At 44.9% G+C, this 15,609-nt stretch overlaps 1 protein-coding gene across 10 annotated transcripts in view; it reads right to left on the reverse strand.

Moving 5' to 3' along the window:
• Positions 1-202: 202 nt before the first annotated feature.
• Positions 203-15,609, reverse strand: part of TRPM8 (transient receptor potential cation channel subfamily M member 8) — a 50,349-nt gene continuing 34,942 nt past the window's right edge. For 6 of the 10 annotated variants that reach the window (XM_061459746.1, XM_061459736.1, XM_061459726.1 and 3 more), the window contains 9 exons: positions 15,014-15,105; positions 13,856-13,994; positions 12,901-13,072; positions 12,479-12,656; positions 9,651-9,841; positions 6,888-6,987; positions 5,511-5,544; positions 3,255-3,341; positions 203-1,293 (listed from right to left, as the gene is read on the reverse strand). In XM_061459746.1, the coding sequence (XP_061315730.1) occupies positions 3,291-3,341; positions 5,511-5,544; positions 6,888-6,987; positions 9,651-9,841; positions 12,479-12,656; positions 12,901-13,072; positions 13,856-13,994; positions 15,014-15,105 (957 nt within the window). In that variant the 3' untranslated portion in view covers positions 203-1,293; positions 3,255-3,290. Of the gene's footprint in view, positions 1,294-3,254; positions 3,342-5,510; positions 5,545-6,887; positions 6,988-9,650; positions 9,842-12,478; positions 12,657-12,900; positions 13,073-13,855; positions 13,995-15,013; positions 15,106-15,609 lie in introns of those variants that run through there. The other 4 variants (XM_061459767.1, XM_061459759.1, XR_009744461.1 and 1 more) reach the window with 3 other exon arrangements.

Consider the following 15,609-nt stretch of genomic DNA (forward strand, 5'->3'; position numbering starts at 1 on the left):
CTGAGCCCTTTCTAAACCTTTCAACAGGAAAACACAAAATATTTCCACATGTAAACAAGTAACAGTGCTATTGGTAGTGCAGCAGGGCTTCATACCCCAGCACTGAAGCAAACACCCAACCACACAAACCAGGCTTGTCTTCACCATCTTGGACCAATTTGTTGCCACAGGAGACCCAAACTGGAGCATGCTCTTATGCACACAGGCTTTTTGGTCAAGTGTATGGATTATGATAGCCCTTGCCAGGCAAAAGGAAACTACCTCAACCTTCAAGAATCTAGCACCCTGGGAGATGGTTCATTCATTGTTCATGGGGATGAAGACAGACACAATGCTTTGCAAGGTAAATAAGTGCTATTTGTAGCAGTTTCCCTTCAGTTAGTCATGCACCCAGCTCTACCACACCAAATGCCACACAATTCTGCTGCTATTTCAGACAGAAAGCAGGAAGAGCAACTGTGCCATAGAGAGCATCACGATAAAGTCTTTCCTCCATTTCAAAATGCAAACATCTGCAGTCACATGTTAAAATGAATTGCAGTGATCCCAGTATACAAATTGTCACTAAAGAAACAAGCAAGGGTTGCACATCAGGCCTTTGGAAACACTCTGTAGATTAACTCAGTCTCTCCCATGTGGGGCTGTAATAGCTGAGCTTCTGCATTGCTGCACAGTTCCAGGAAGAGCAGGAAGACGTCCCCACTGGTCATGTAGAGTCAGAGCTGTGGATGCAGGGTTGGACCAAAGGCTGCCTTTCCTCCAGGGGATGATGCTGAAATACATTGTATTGTGGCATGCCAGCATTACAGACCTCAGCAGGTCTGACAGACAGGCCATGCAGTGAACAAGCTCGATCTGGCTACTACACAAAGGAAAGAGAAGGGAGATTGATTCATTAAGACAAGTAATTAGTGGCTAAAGGAAACCCATGAACAGGCCCCTTTGAGTGAAATTGAAAAGCAAAGTGATTTTGGCAGCAGCAACAGAACTCTTGGAATAAGGAGTGCTTTTTAACAGCAGCTGACAAGGACTAATTGCTGCCATTGAACATCAGGGGAAAGGAGGAAAAAGGAAAGCTTGGGCAGAATGGGAGCCCTGCCAGGAGATAAACAGTCATCTTCATGTTTTACCATCATCTTGCAACTAGCAAAAATGGCTGTTTGATCAAAAAAATTAAACCAACAAAAGAAATCCTAGTAACTCCTGCTGAGACATTGATGGTCTGGTGGGTCAGTTACCATTGGCTTGGTGGCTACTGCCAGCTCAGAGGAACTGTTCTTGATGAAGCTGTACCTGTATGAGCAAAAGAAAAGAAGATAGAGTTGAGCTCCTAGGCCAGCTCAACATTCTGCTTTCATCCTCATGTATCAGCTGAGAAAACTGGATGTCTTGTGCAATACTTGGGATAAAGGAGCTCTTCGTAGCATCCATCCGGAATAGGGTGTCTTAGCAGAGTAGCAGGGATACTAACTGTCAGGAACTGAAAGCAAAAGGAACACCTGCGTGCAAAGGACCTGGAATGGCCAATCCAGCAGCTCATCCTGAAGATGGTCAACGCAATATAAGTACTCCCTTTCAGATGAGATAGCAGAATACACACATTTGCTTCCTGTGAGACACTAATGTCTTTGTTCACACAATGACTGTGTGACTGGGGACTGGAGCTGTGCCAAGGCTCAGCTCCAGAGCCAGGGCAGCTCACATGCAAACCAGTTTGATCACACCAGGATGCCATCCAGACAGTTCACCAGGCATGAACTGGAAAGGGGCTCCATCTTGTCAAGGCACTACTTAGCTATAATGAGAGGCTGTTTCCACAAGCTCCATCATAAACACGTATCTTCTTTCCCAGGCTATTTAACTGTAATTCATTCACTCCTTTCTATACTTTATGTTGCTAAGGCTTCCAGTTCCTCTTGGCATTGTTCTGAACTCTCTGCAGCCACTCCATCATCTTCTTTAAAGCTTAGTGCTAACACTGGATGCTGTACCCAACAGAGGATTCATTGCACTATAAGCAGCAGGACTACTTCATACATCTCACGGACAGCAAAAGATTAGCTATTTACTATTCCATTCTATGATTTCAGGCCCTTCTCCGTGCAACTGCTGCCTCATCAGATTTTCCCCCATTCTGTGCCTGTGTAGCCAGTAATTCCCAGGGAACTGTAAAATGTGCATTTGTTCTTGCTGAATTATAACCTATTTCTCAAGCCAAACTGCAGCTAACTTTCATCTGAGTTGGTGCTGTTTGGAGCAGGGTCGCACTAGATGACCTCCACAGTTCTGTTATTCCCCTGACTATTCTCTAGGTGACCTGGAGTTTACTGCATTCAAGAATAAGCCCAGTAACTGGGGTTCCTTACAGCTTTTATTATGTGGCTGCAAGTCATTCGTAAAGAATCTGAACTTCAGGTCAAGGGAATATAAAGTTATCCCTGAAAAATGGTGAGACAATGGATTCAGGAATGTTTGGAATAGGTATAAGCTGTTTTGCAGGAAAACCTCCTATGGGACAAGGAGCCAGGCTCTGATGTTCAGGCTGATCAAGTCATTCCAAATTATCCTTTTGAACAGCTACACTTCTTAACCTGTTGTCTTTAAAGAAGTCAGCATTCTCCACATTCATCAATATCCTGTCTGGCTTTCACGTCTCACTGGAACCTGTGGTTCCAACCGAGTTCTTCCGCAGAACTTGATGACAAAGGACACAAGGCTCATGACTGGACACTGAACTGCAGCTCTGGAGACTTTGGGTCAACTCTTGACTCTGTGGTTTATTGTATAGGACACAGGCAGGCTCTAGTCATCCACCATAATGCCCCAGTGTGAGAGTGGGAAAATAAACCTCTTCCTACCTACAATTCTGTCCTCTCCATTTGGCTTTTATGTTCTTCAGACTTAAAATGAACCAAGAGTAAAGGATCCAGCCCAGCAACTCCAAATTTTCCAGAGGGCCGCTAACACAGAGAGAGCTCAACCCTGGGTTATTCACACTTATTCAAAGGCAAGGGAGCAAAATAAGATGCTTCAAGCTGTGCCAAAAACTGCTAGAAACACCATCTGGAAAACGGTGGTTTTCATAAGAAACAAACAAAGAACAGAATTTAGCTCTTATTTCTTTTCTAATATTAGACAACATCAATACAAGCATCAATAATTAATACTAAGTCTTCTTCCAGAGACATCCTGATTTAACGTCACAGATACTGATAACTTATTCAAGTCAGAGAATGGATTTAAAGAAGGCTTACCCTGCTCAGGTGGGTGCTCTTGGGTTTCAGCTGCCTTCATTTGATTTTGCTGGCAATCTCTTTGAGAAGGCCTTTCAAATCAGAGAGCTTAGAAAAGAAAAAGAAAGAAGCATCTTGGGTTATTTAAAGTCAATCTTACTCATTCCAACAGATGATGGCAGCTTAGGATGAAGGGAAAGGAAAAGAACAAGTAAGCAATAGTAAGTTCCTTGAAATACCCTAGGAAATACCTTACAACATAGCAAGAGCAGGCATTAAACCCCCTTATTAAACCCCTTATTAAACTCTTGCCTCTCTGACTACCCTGTGTAGATGCCAGTCACTACTTTTGAGCACCGTCTGCTTCTTGTATTCAGTAGTCACAGCGTGGTGTCAATGTTGTTCTCACAGTAAAGCAATGCTAATAAATCACATGCTATGAGTAACTGCCTCTCCAAACGTTACACAAAATGCAACAGTGCTTGAAAGGACACTCCCAATTGCCACTTTCATCATTGCAATTAATGCAGCGAGCATTACTGCATGTGTCGCCTAGTTAACAAGCAGGCACCAGGCTCCCAACTGTACTCCAACTCCTTGTACTCCTTTTTAAAGCAGAAACTGCACATCAGTGGAATTCCATGGACTATTCACATGGAGCTGACTCAAACCCTTTCCCCTTGTCCTAAATGAACTCTCTTATTCCTTGGGTCATCAGGTTTAAAGACAAATTTACCCCACGACCAAGGCTCATGCTTAGGACTCAGATGCATCCTCAGGGCTGCTTTTAGGACATCACTTCAAGTGAGAGGCGGTGAGGTATGCCTGGAGTGCCTGGCTCTCAAGGGCACTGCTCCTAAGCACTAGCCTCAGTGTCTTTCTCTCGCTAAAGCTGAAGGCATGGATAGACAAAACAACTTGCTGCAAGATATTCCCTCAGAGAATAAAAAGCACCATTTAGGGATTACCTTTCAGCAGAGAATTAAGGTTGCTGTATTATACTTTCAAGAGGAGCATCACTAGACACATCCTCAGTGACTCACCATTTCCACTTCAGTCTTGAAAGCAAATCATTACCTTGCAATCTAAATGATTTGACAGCAGTCAAAAGCAGTATTCTGAAGTCTATAGGGGCCTTTTCACCCTTGGACTTCTAACAAGTCTGTTTTTCACAGCAAAGCAGCTCCCTAGCATCTCAATCAAGTCTCAAAGAATACCCATTGCAAAGGTCTTTTCAGTATCAGTCATAAAATGTATACTTGTATGACACTTTTGATAATAATGTGCTCTCCAGTAGATTGGTAGCTTTATATTGCTTCAGCACAAGATATTTCTCTGAATCAGATAAGAATTGTTCATTTTAATTGTAATTAAAGGTCTTCCTGCCCTGCAATATGTATGGAGCATCCTTTGTTTACCTAGAAGATGTTGCCTGTGCTATCTGAAGCACCACCAAAGTTGCCACAATATAGCTAACTACCACTTCATTTTATCAGCAGACTTTAAGCAACATCAACAACAACAAAGTTGGGTTCATCACCTCATGTTTTCAGCACTGGAAGCTGAACTTGACAGAACATGTTTGAGAAGGGCATACTCTTAAGTGTGTAATGCCCTTTCTTCCATCAGTGCTTCATGGGCCTGTTACACAGCAGAATACTGAAGTTTTAACAGAGAGAGGTTATTTTAAATTCTATTCTATTCAATAAGGAATACCAAGAAACACTTTAGTACTAGGCAGCTATCTTTCTACTTCATTTTCCAGCACAGTTTGCAGCTACATTGAATCACAGACTGGTTTGGGTTGGAAAGGACCTTAAGATCATCCAGTTCCAACCCCCTGCGATGGGCAGGGACACCTTCCACTAGAGCAGGTTGCTCCAAGCCCCTGTGTCCAACCTGGCCTTGAACACTGCCAGGGATGGGGCAGCCACAGCTTCTCTGGGCACCCTGTGCCAGCACCTCGGCACCCTCACAGGGAAGAGCTTCTGCCTTATCTCCAGCCTGAACTTCCCCTGTTTCAGTTTGAACCCATCACCCTTTTTCCTATCTCTACAGTCCCTGATGATATTGGAAGGCTGCTATGAGGTCTCCACACAGCTTCTCTTCACATATGGGATCAAAGGTGCGTGCTCAAAAAAGCCCAGCCCAAACGGTGCCCTGGTAATAGTAACAAAGACTGCACATGACTCTCAGTGCTTGTCCTCATGAATAATACATGGATACTACTTTACTAGATAGAAGTGCATAACCCAGAACAGTCTGAAACACAAGTACCTTTGCATCCAGTTGTCTAAATCGATGCACCATCCTGAAAACAAAGAGAAAACAGAAGAAAGGATGAGTCCTGGTAATGGTGATGCCTTGGCTAACCCCCCTCCACCCTTTGCAAAACTGTGCAGAAGTCTGTCTGGAGCTAAGAGATCTAGTCCTCATCTCTCGCCAAAGAGTGGAGCCAAAGCCACTGGAATCAGTTATCAGAAGGCTGCCCTCTTCACATGTAGTCAGAGCTCAGTAACAAACCAGGCTGCTTGGGAACACCAGTGTTTCATCCTCCCAAGAAGGCAGGGCTCCAGGAGGCTTGGCATCAGTTTCATTACAAGTATATGAGTTAACATATGAATTACCATTAATGCTGTGCTATTCCATTTTCTTTGAAAAGACACTTCTGCTTCCAGAATCAAAGCTATTTTTTGTGTATTTCTTTGACTTCTGAGTGCCTCTGGGTAGTCTTAACCTAAACACTTCACTGTGAACAGCAGTGTCTACAGCAAGGCCAGAGGAGCATGAAAGAGTCTGGTCTTTCCTGCCCATTCTTATCAGCTCTTCCATTACATTCAATTTAGAGGGTCAGGCTGCTATAAGCTAGCCACAAAATTAAGCCATCAGACACAGACGTTACTGTTCTGTTTCCTAGATTTCTTTATCCTCATCCTATTACTTTGAAAACACCAAGACAGATTCCAAAGATAAAGTGTCATGAGATAGCAGCCAAAAATGAGTACTCCAAGTCACCATCATACCAGATAGCATCTTCCCCTCCTGAGGTCTTTCCTGTCATGCTATCAGGTACAGATCCATAGATTATATACATATCCATACAGATACACAGATTGGTGATGTGGGAATGCTTGACATTCCACATCTCACACTAAACATTCTATAACTGCATAATCCTAGAATCATTTAGGTTGGAAAATACTTTTAAGATCGAGTCCAACCATAAACCTAACACTGTCAAGGCCACCACTAATACATGTCCCTAAGTGCCACATGTACACGTGTTTTAAATAGCTCCAGGGATGGTGACCCAACCACTGCCCTGGGCAGCCTGTTCCAAAGCCTGAGCACCCTGTTGGTGAAGGCTTTTTTGCTAATATACAATAAAAACCTCTAACGGTACAAAACCGGTCAGCTGATAGCACTACTTTCCACAATGAGACCTCGAAACACTATAGGAACATTTTCTCTTTTGGTGAAAAAAACAGGACAAAAAAACCCCATCAACTTCCTTGGAAGAATAAAGGGCACATTTATTCTGAGTTTATTTATTACTCATTAGTTTGCAAACATTTAGAGCTGCTGAAAACTTGCCTGCACTACAAATATTCAACAGAAAGTTAAGAGAGTGAAGACAAAGAAGGGCAGACATACTCTTCTGACGAATCATTTGCTTTGGTATTGATTTTGACAAGGTAATTTTCCTTCATGACAGCTTCCCATGCCAGAATCTCATTGTCCTCATTTTTTGAGCCTGGGAAATGGATGTGAAGAAAAACAACAACACCAGATTCAGTTAATTTGACTTGCCAATGCTAAGATGCAAAAAGGCTGGGTTAGTGCTTGCATTCCAAAGCTAATGAGTCCCTTCTCTGCATCCAAAGCATTTGCAGCCCCACTTCCCACCTGTGACATAGCTCTGGTAACAAGAACATTAACACATTTCACTGTATGCTCCTGACGACCACAGTTGGTTAAAAGAAAAGAAAATATGAACAAAACCCCCTAAGAGGATCTTTTTTGGGTCTTGGTCAACACCAGTGAAATGGCAGCCGCTTCAACAGGTATAGGACATTCCAGAAAGTTCCTATCTGGGTTTGAGCTTTCCAGTTGTTTCTACATTGCCCTATATTAGATCACTAAGAGTAATGTGTTAAGACCTGTGGTGTATAACTTATCTCTGAACTAAAACAATCCAAAATGATGAGGCGCTGTCTTCTCTACAAAGCATCTCCTACTGATGTAAATTAAGGAGTGACACAGAGCAAACCACTCTGAGGCAACAAAGCCCTCCAGGATAATATTCTATATTTGATCCCGTCCCAACAGGACAGCACAAACCATGTGGGATTAATAACAGAAAGATAAGAAGCCCACAGCTAGCAACTGACTGAAGTTACATTTCCTTCACCCAGCGCTTGTCTGGTTTGAACCCATCACCCCTGGTCTTATCGCTACAGTCCCTGATGCAGAGTCCCTCTCCAGCATCCTTGTAGCCCCCTTCAGACACTGGAAGCTGCTGTGAGGTCTCCACACAGCTTCTCTTCTCCAGGCTGAACAGTCTCAGTGTTCTCAGCCTCTCTCCATACTGGAGGTGTTCCAGCCCCTGATTATCCTCATGGCCTCCTCTGAACTTGCTCCAACAGCTTCACATCCTTCTTACATTGAGGACACCAGAACTGCACACAGTGCTGCAAGTGGGGTCTCACCAGAGCAGAGTAGTGGGGCAGGATCACTCCTTTGACCTGCTGGTTATGCTTCTTTTGGTGTAGCCCAGGATATATCTTTATTTCTTTTAGAACTGCAACATCAACTGTGCATCACTCAAGCAGAAATACCTGCTGTTAAACCACCTCCGCAGCCAGGAAACCAAACAGTGATTTGTACATCCAAAACAATTTAGTCAGTGTTAAGGAATTTATACCCCAAGGCAGGCATCTTTCTCCTGAACTAGTGACAAAACCAGCCTGTGCTGCAGGGCAACAGTCAGGTTGCTGATGGATGGGAATAAGTCTGTCAATTAACTCAACTTATCCTCTCTCATCTGCTTCTAAATAGCTCTTAAAAAAGGGAGAAAAAGAGAAAACACTCCATGTGTTAGGGGGGAAAGCTTGTTAAAACAATTCATCTCTTTGCTCTCGGAGAGAATAAATAAGGGGGAATAGCTGCAGGACTGACAGAGCCACTCCTGCATTTTTGAAGCAGTCTGCCTATTTGGCCATGCCCAGAGGGTCAGAAGAATCTCAGTTCTCTTTCAGTGACCCACTAACTAACAAAGACAGGGGAGCCTCTGAAAACGACTGTCCTCCAGCAGGCTGCCCTAGCAGGTACTGTAATGGGAGGACAGAAAGAAATGCAACTCCAGAAGGCAGATTGGCAAGCAGAGACTAAGAGCACCTCTTGTACTAGTTACCTAAACATACAGAGCCTGCAAGATCAGGGATCTCTGCCACCAGATAACAGTGCATGAGGGACACCCTATCAGATGTTAATGGCAAAAGGGATCATAGAATCCCAGACTGGTTTGGTTTGGAGGGACCTTAAAGCTCACCCAGTTCCAACCCCCTGCCACAGGCAGGGACACCTTCCACTAGACCAGGTTGCTCCAAGCCCCTGTGTCCAACCTGGCCTTGAACACTGCCAGGGATGGGGCAGCCACAGCTTCTCTGGGCACCCTGTGCCAGCACTTCAGCACCCTCACAGGGAAGAGCTTCTGCCTAAGAGCTCATCTCAGTCTCCCCTCTGGCAGGTTAAAGCCATTCCCCTTGGCCTGTCTCCACAGGCCCTTGTCCAAAGCCCCTCTCCAGGTTTCCTGTAGCCCCTTTAGGCACTGGAGCTGCTCTGAGGTCCCCCCTTAAGGAGCCTTCTCTTCTCCAGGCTGACCCAGTCCAGTTCTCCCAGACTGGCTCCAGAGCAGAGCTGCTCCAGCCCTTGGAGCACCTGCATGGCCCTCGTGTGGCTGGTTTACATTTTCCATGCAGACCATGAAGATGACTTTCACCTGCTGCTGGCTCTGGATGAACTTATTCAGTGCTTTAATCCAAAAAAAAACCCTCCCAAACTCTCAAGGCACAGGCAGCCCTAAACTGATAGGATTAATGTGATTTACATATGTGAGGTAATTCTGCCTTGAAATGGCTTGGACAGGACAGCACTGGCAAAGTCTGCACAGTACACAAGTATGATTTGAATCTTGCTGAAGAGATTTCTAGCAACCCAGTGGATTTGCATTTGATAGAGAACACAATGAGCTGCTCTTCATTTTCAGTACAACCACCTCCTCCAAGGTCCACATTGCCCTTGGGTACTTCCTATCAACACACTAACCACCTGGATTAAGCACAGAATGCCATGGAAGAGTTGCAATGCCTTGGCCACAGAGCTGACTTTTAGACAGTAAGGAATGATCCAACTCACAGCAAATAGACGGCTCTTTACTTTCTTTCTTACAGCAGATTTTGATACACTTCCTCGTCACCATGAATATGTAGGCAAAGATGACGAAAGGGAAGGGGATAGTCAAGCGACTGCAGTATTCTTGGACCAAGAAGTAACGCTGGAACTTCCATACCTGGTCGTTGTTCTCTTGTACTGATCCAACAGTGTAACTAGGAGGTGAAGAAAGAGAAAACACATACAGCATTATGACCTCCATCAGAGCCAAGTAGCACAGTGTTTCCTTTCATTATACCAGCACTTAGTTTTCTAAAGTCATCCCGAGGCTGGAAGAGGGAGAAAATACTGCACCTACTTTCAGTACCTTCGCTCTAGGCAGTTTTCTTCCAGCCTAGACACATGAGAACAGGATGCTGCTTTGCAAGGTACTGTGTCTCATTAACTCATCAGCTAACTTCTTCCTAAGCAAAACAAAAAGGCCCTAAAAATAAAACATTTACAAGAGAATTAAAAGCTCCTGAGACTTTTTTAAAAGCATTAAGAATGCTTCAGGCATGGAGCAAACCTACTGTAGGAACCCGACAAAGCAACAATCACAGCTCAGACTGCCTGACCCTTCATCACTGACGCTAAATGGCAGATGGATGCTTTCAAAACATCTGTGCTGAGATCCTAATAGACCCTTACACAAGAGAAGCTGAAACCTTCACCTGGTGGAAGCTGTATTTTGGTTTAGAAGATAAATATGATCCTGAATTCCAAAAATGAGGCACTGGTTGGATTGGTGTCTAATAGACACCAGCATGGTTAAAGACTGACAAATACTATGTACACATTAGTCATAGAAGGAGATGTCACAGATCTCACACATTTCTAACTGCAGCAAGAGAAAATGAGCTGGGACTGCTGTCTGCCCACTGGGCTTCCTGACTTCAGTACAATCCAGTGCTCCTGCTTGATTTAGTTGCTCAGTTTGCCATTAAAATGAACTATGGAAAGCTTCCAGAGTGTCATTAGCAAATTCATGCTGGGTCTTTCCACAAAATAGGCTGAACTGGCAAAACCGAGGGGTTTACTGACATAAGTATCAGCTAGAGCATTTACTGTGCTGTTAAAGTAAGTGTTCTAACACGTATCAAAGACTTCTAGGGTAGAGCTGGCTTACTGCTTTACTTTGTTAATTGCTTTCACCCTTCCAAGGGAGTATAAGCACTGTCTCCGGTCCTGCGCAGGTTAGCAAAACACATGTACAATAAATAGATATACTGCACCAGTCCCAGCTGCCTTGCCAAAAATCACTTCTCTGAGTGACCCTGGAGTCCAGCTCAGCATGGGAAGAAAGGTTCAGAGCAGAGGGGAGAGCAGACCCCAAAGCTGAGGCATTCTCCACTCACCACACTAACACATCTCAGGCCAGGAAAAACTGGCACTGCCATTCAGCAGAGAGAGCCTCTTGAGGTGGATCAAGAGTTCTCAGCAATTCTGTAAACAATCCTGTTGCCAAAGCAAATTCCTGCTAAGCCTGTCACTGCCAAGGTCCCATCAAAATACACAAGTAGATGTAGTGGACCTCAGGAATATGTCCAGGCTGTATTTGTGTTATGCTGCAGGGGAGTGTGAAGCAGAAAAGAAGCAGAGATGGGCTGTAGAACAGAGGCCCAGCACCAATACAACTCTATTCACAAGTAAGAAATGAGGCAGGAGAGCAACACACTCCCCAAGTCTGGTACCAAGGACTTGCCACTGTTAACTGTGTGTCAGAGCTTGCAGTGCAAATAGCAGAGATTCCTGACAGAAGCTGGAAAGATTTTTCCCTGCTCTTGCTGGTCCCAGTGCAGTCAATATATATTAGATAATGTGCACACCAGCCACCATCTTTATTTGCAAACCACTGCTGAATACAGTCAGCAATTTCCAGCACCACATTTCAGATGCCTGATTACATGGTGTTACATCTCCCAAGATGCCAGAATAGGCCTCCTGACTGGCAGACCCATAGACAAATTACCATATCAAAATGGTTCACACAGGGGGTTGGTTTCATGCTTACAGAGGCAGTAGGAGAGGCAGCCATCCCTCCCCAGAACGTAACAAATTTGATCAGGCTGCTGTGAGAAACGTTGCACCACTTTGCCTTTGCTCACCTCCCCACAGCAAACCCTTAACTTGAGAGGTCTGTTTCAAGCTGGGAGCCCTGTCCAGACTAGTCCCAGCAATTCCTCTGCAAAAGACCCAGGCACAGTGGAAACACTGGCTTCCTGGTATTTTCCAGGACTTCATTCCCTTTCTCAGAGGGATACTGATAGAGAATCAGAGAAACAACCAGGTTGGAAAAGCCCTTTAAGCTCACCCAGTCCAACCGCTCCCCAGCCCTGCCAAGGCCACCACTAACCCATGGCACTGAGGCCTCGTCTCCACGGTGTGTGAACACTTGCAGGGACGGTGACTCCAGCCCTGCCCTGGGCAGCCTGTTCCAATGCCTGAGCACCCTCTGGGGAAGAAATTGTTCCTCAGCTCCATCTAAACCTGCCCTGGTGCAGCTTGAGGCCATTTCCTCTTGTCCCATCCCTTGCTCCTTGGGAGCAGAGCCCAGCCCCTCCTGGCTCCATCCTCCTGTCAGGCAGTTGTAGGGAGCGATAAGGTCCCCCCTGAGCCTTCTCTTCTCCAGACTGAACCCCCAGGTCCCTCAGCCGTTCCCCATCACACTTGTGCTCCAGGCCCTGCACCAGCTCCACTGCCCTTCTCTGACCCCACTCCAGCACCTCAGTGTCTCTATTGTACTGAAGGGCCCAGAGCTGAACACAGGATTCAAGAGAACACAAGCAAGTGATTGCTGCTTTGTTACATACCCAAACATGGCCACAAGCAGGTTCACAAGGAGGATGTTAGTTGAAAGCATGTAAATGCAGACCAGGGGAATGGTAATCCACTCCGGGAAGCGGGGTTGGTTGTTGGCATCCAGCTCCACACACAAGGGCTTGGACTCATTCCCAGAAAATGTGCAGCGGTCAAAGTTGTAGGTGGTACCTCAGAGGGCAAGAGAGGAGAGCAAACAGTGAGCCCGCCCTCTCCTCCTTCTTCTGCTGGGTTTAGCCCCAGGGACTGCCATTGACCACAGCACAAGCGGCCTCTTCCTTCCCCACCTCCCCATCAGACATCAAATCTTGCCTCAGCGCTTGGAGGAAAGGAATCAGCACAGGAGTTGACAGCCAGGGAAGCCTTCCCCTGCCCCCCAACCCCGCCAGGAATGATTCCCACCCAAGATAGCTACCGTCAACATCATCAGGGTACTGGCCAAACATAGCCAGGTATGGCTCATAGATGACAGATCGAAATATCCACTCCCAGCGGTGCTCGTTCTTCCTCAGGATCCCTTGCCTGGCCACCCCAAAGGCCACCATCCACACAGCAAAAAGGAAGAGGAAGAAGAAAACGTCTATCATCTGAAAAAGAACAACAAGCAGTTGCATCAGTGCCCCAGTGCATGCCTGTTCCAAGCCACACATGGCTTGCTTTCATTCCAATTGGATATCAGGGTGGAAAAGAAACAAATACTAGAAAGCACAAAGGAGTAAGCACCACCTGAATGCAAGTTTTCAGATCACTGCTCCATGAATTCACAGTCACCAACACACACATGCAAATAATTGACCGTTCCCACTTAGGGAACTTCAAAACTGCTTATGTAACCACAACACTACCAGGGATGTGTTCGATAGGAAGAGAGAAGCCCACTCTCTTCCCATTACCTTTCCTTGTCTGCTGGCAAACACCCCTTCCAGCTACAAGGACAGAATTAGCCACTCCATTAGGCTCCTCACCACCCACCTCTCCAGTTACTTGTATGATGGATGCAGTGGAAGACAGAAATCCTCCTCCTATAGCATTTACCATCCATCATGTCTTGTTTGGGGAATGCTCATGTGAGTAACAGGAGTGATGGAACATCGCTGAAACATGTGAGAAGTGGAAGACAAAAGCTACGAGGAAATATTTCCTCTTCTGATCTTCAGCCTGATCTTTATTCTCCCCCTGTGCAGAGGGATAGAAAAAGGCCCTGCACTTAATTAGGGCTTTTTAAATCTTAATTCATTCTGTTTAGCAGATTTAAGAAGAGAGAACTTGCTGCTCTCATAAGAACAGTGGCAATTTTCACTTTTGAGGAGCAAAAGAAAAGGTGTCACATCATTTATTCAGACTCTCTTGAAGAGCTGCCAGAATCTTACCATCCTCTGCAGCATAATGATTTTGGGTCCTAGATTTCTGCTAACTGTGAAAATATGGATCAGCCTCAGAGTAAAAACTATGTAGTCCAAACAGAAAATGACTCTCCCAGAATACCAAGAGCTTTCATCGGAGTGAAGCCTGATGGAGACAGCAAAAGAGAATGAAGAGAAGCATTGTGTAAAGCATGAAGAAGTCAGACATAAATACACTGAAAGGAGGAGTGGAAAATGAGTAACTGGAAAACACAGCACAGCTACCAAGGGCCCCATGCTCTGCCACCCACTCCCACCTGATGGCACTGGTTAATGTACAACATGTTTACACCCTTCCTATCTTAACTACATTGCTGCTGGGTCTCCTCTACCCCTCTAAAACTAGGATCAGCATAGAAATCTTGTACCTTTGCTCCCACAGCCCTCCAAACACATCAGTGCAATGAGCACTCTCCTGCACAGAGACAACAAAAACTAAATCACACAATTTAGTAATTTACATTGGCTGCACAATTACACTGTAAACCCTGTTTCCATCGTTCCCTTGTCATGGTTGTTAACTCACCCATTCATGTAAAACAGCTTACATGAGCTATTGATATGCTGTTAGACTGCTGTGAGTACAACTACAGTCTCCTTACATACAACACACTAAAGCTCAAAGAGTCCAGATTGCCACACTCAATAGTCAGGAAGAAGAGTCATGGAAAATCCCAAAGAACTTCTGACTCTCTCAGCTATTAAGCATCTCATCCTGCAACTCTGATACAGTCTATACAGCCAGGCTTGAAGGCAGTGTCATGAAACCTAAGTTTACTTCAGTCATACTCTTCTAAACATGCTCATCCAAACCTAAGCATTAAGAAGGTCTGTCCTGCTGGCCAGAAAGATCTGAGCTTAGAAAAGCCATCTTTGAGTCCAGGGATAGACTCAACTTCCATTAAACATAGAATAAAAACCAGCACATGCAGATGTTCCCTAATGACTTTACTCTCTGTATTTGCTTTTACAGCTTTAGAGTCAAGACTTGGCAGTATTTATGGTCTTCAAAAAGAAGAGGGAGCTTCATGAACACATCACTTCCCAAAATCTCATTACAGATTGTAATCAAAACCCAGAAAGGAAGCAAAGCATAACATAGCCACAAGAAAAGACACTACTCACCTGAACACAATCCCTGCTATGAAGTAGAAGATTGCCAGTGTATCCATAACATTCCACAGATCTGAGAAATACTTACTGCCATTCATGTACCACTGGGAAGGAAAAAGAGCAGAAAGTAATGACTATAGAGCACTGGCCAGCAGGGAGGGAGCTCATCCTTCTTTCCCTATCTCTCCCCACTGGACATCCTCATGGGTAAATACTCCACTCACTGCAATAGGAAGGATTGTTTCCTTGCCCATTTGATTTTCTGTCACACATAACAGGTACAGGAGAGATCAGATTGTTTTTAACTTTCCCTAAAAGAGGGAGTTTAATCTACCCAGGAATGCCAGAAATCATGGTCATTGAAAACATATTGTCACTGTTAAATTCTAGTAAGACTACTGGTCAAGATTTTGTGTGTTTAGAACTCCTTAACCTGGATGTCCTAAGTTACTACTGCTCTTGCACTGGGAGCAGTTAAGCACATGGGTGATACATTACACCACAGTGCAGGTTACTGTGCTCAGAGGACATAACACAACCACATGGGTGCTTCTGAATGGGGAGAGGAAGAACCAGTTCTGACAAGAGCTGAGATTGATGTACTTGGT

This window comes from Pezoporus flaviventris, unplaced genomic scaffold (genome assembly GCF_033815535.1).
Source record: "Pezoporus flaviventris isolate CSIRO_AGI_PZ_B2104156 unplaced genomic scaffold, CSIRO_AGI_Pfla_v1 ptg000001l, whole genome shotgun sequence".
NCBI classification, from domain to species: domain Eukaryota; kingdom Metazoa; phylum Chordata; class Aves; order Psittaciformes; family Psittacidae; genus Pezoporus; species Pezoporus flaviventris.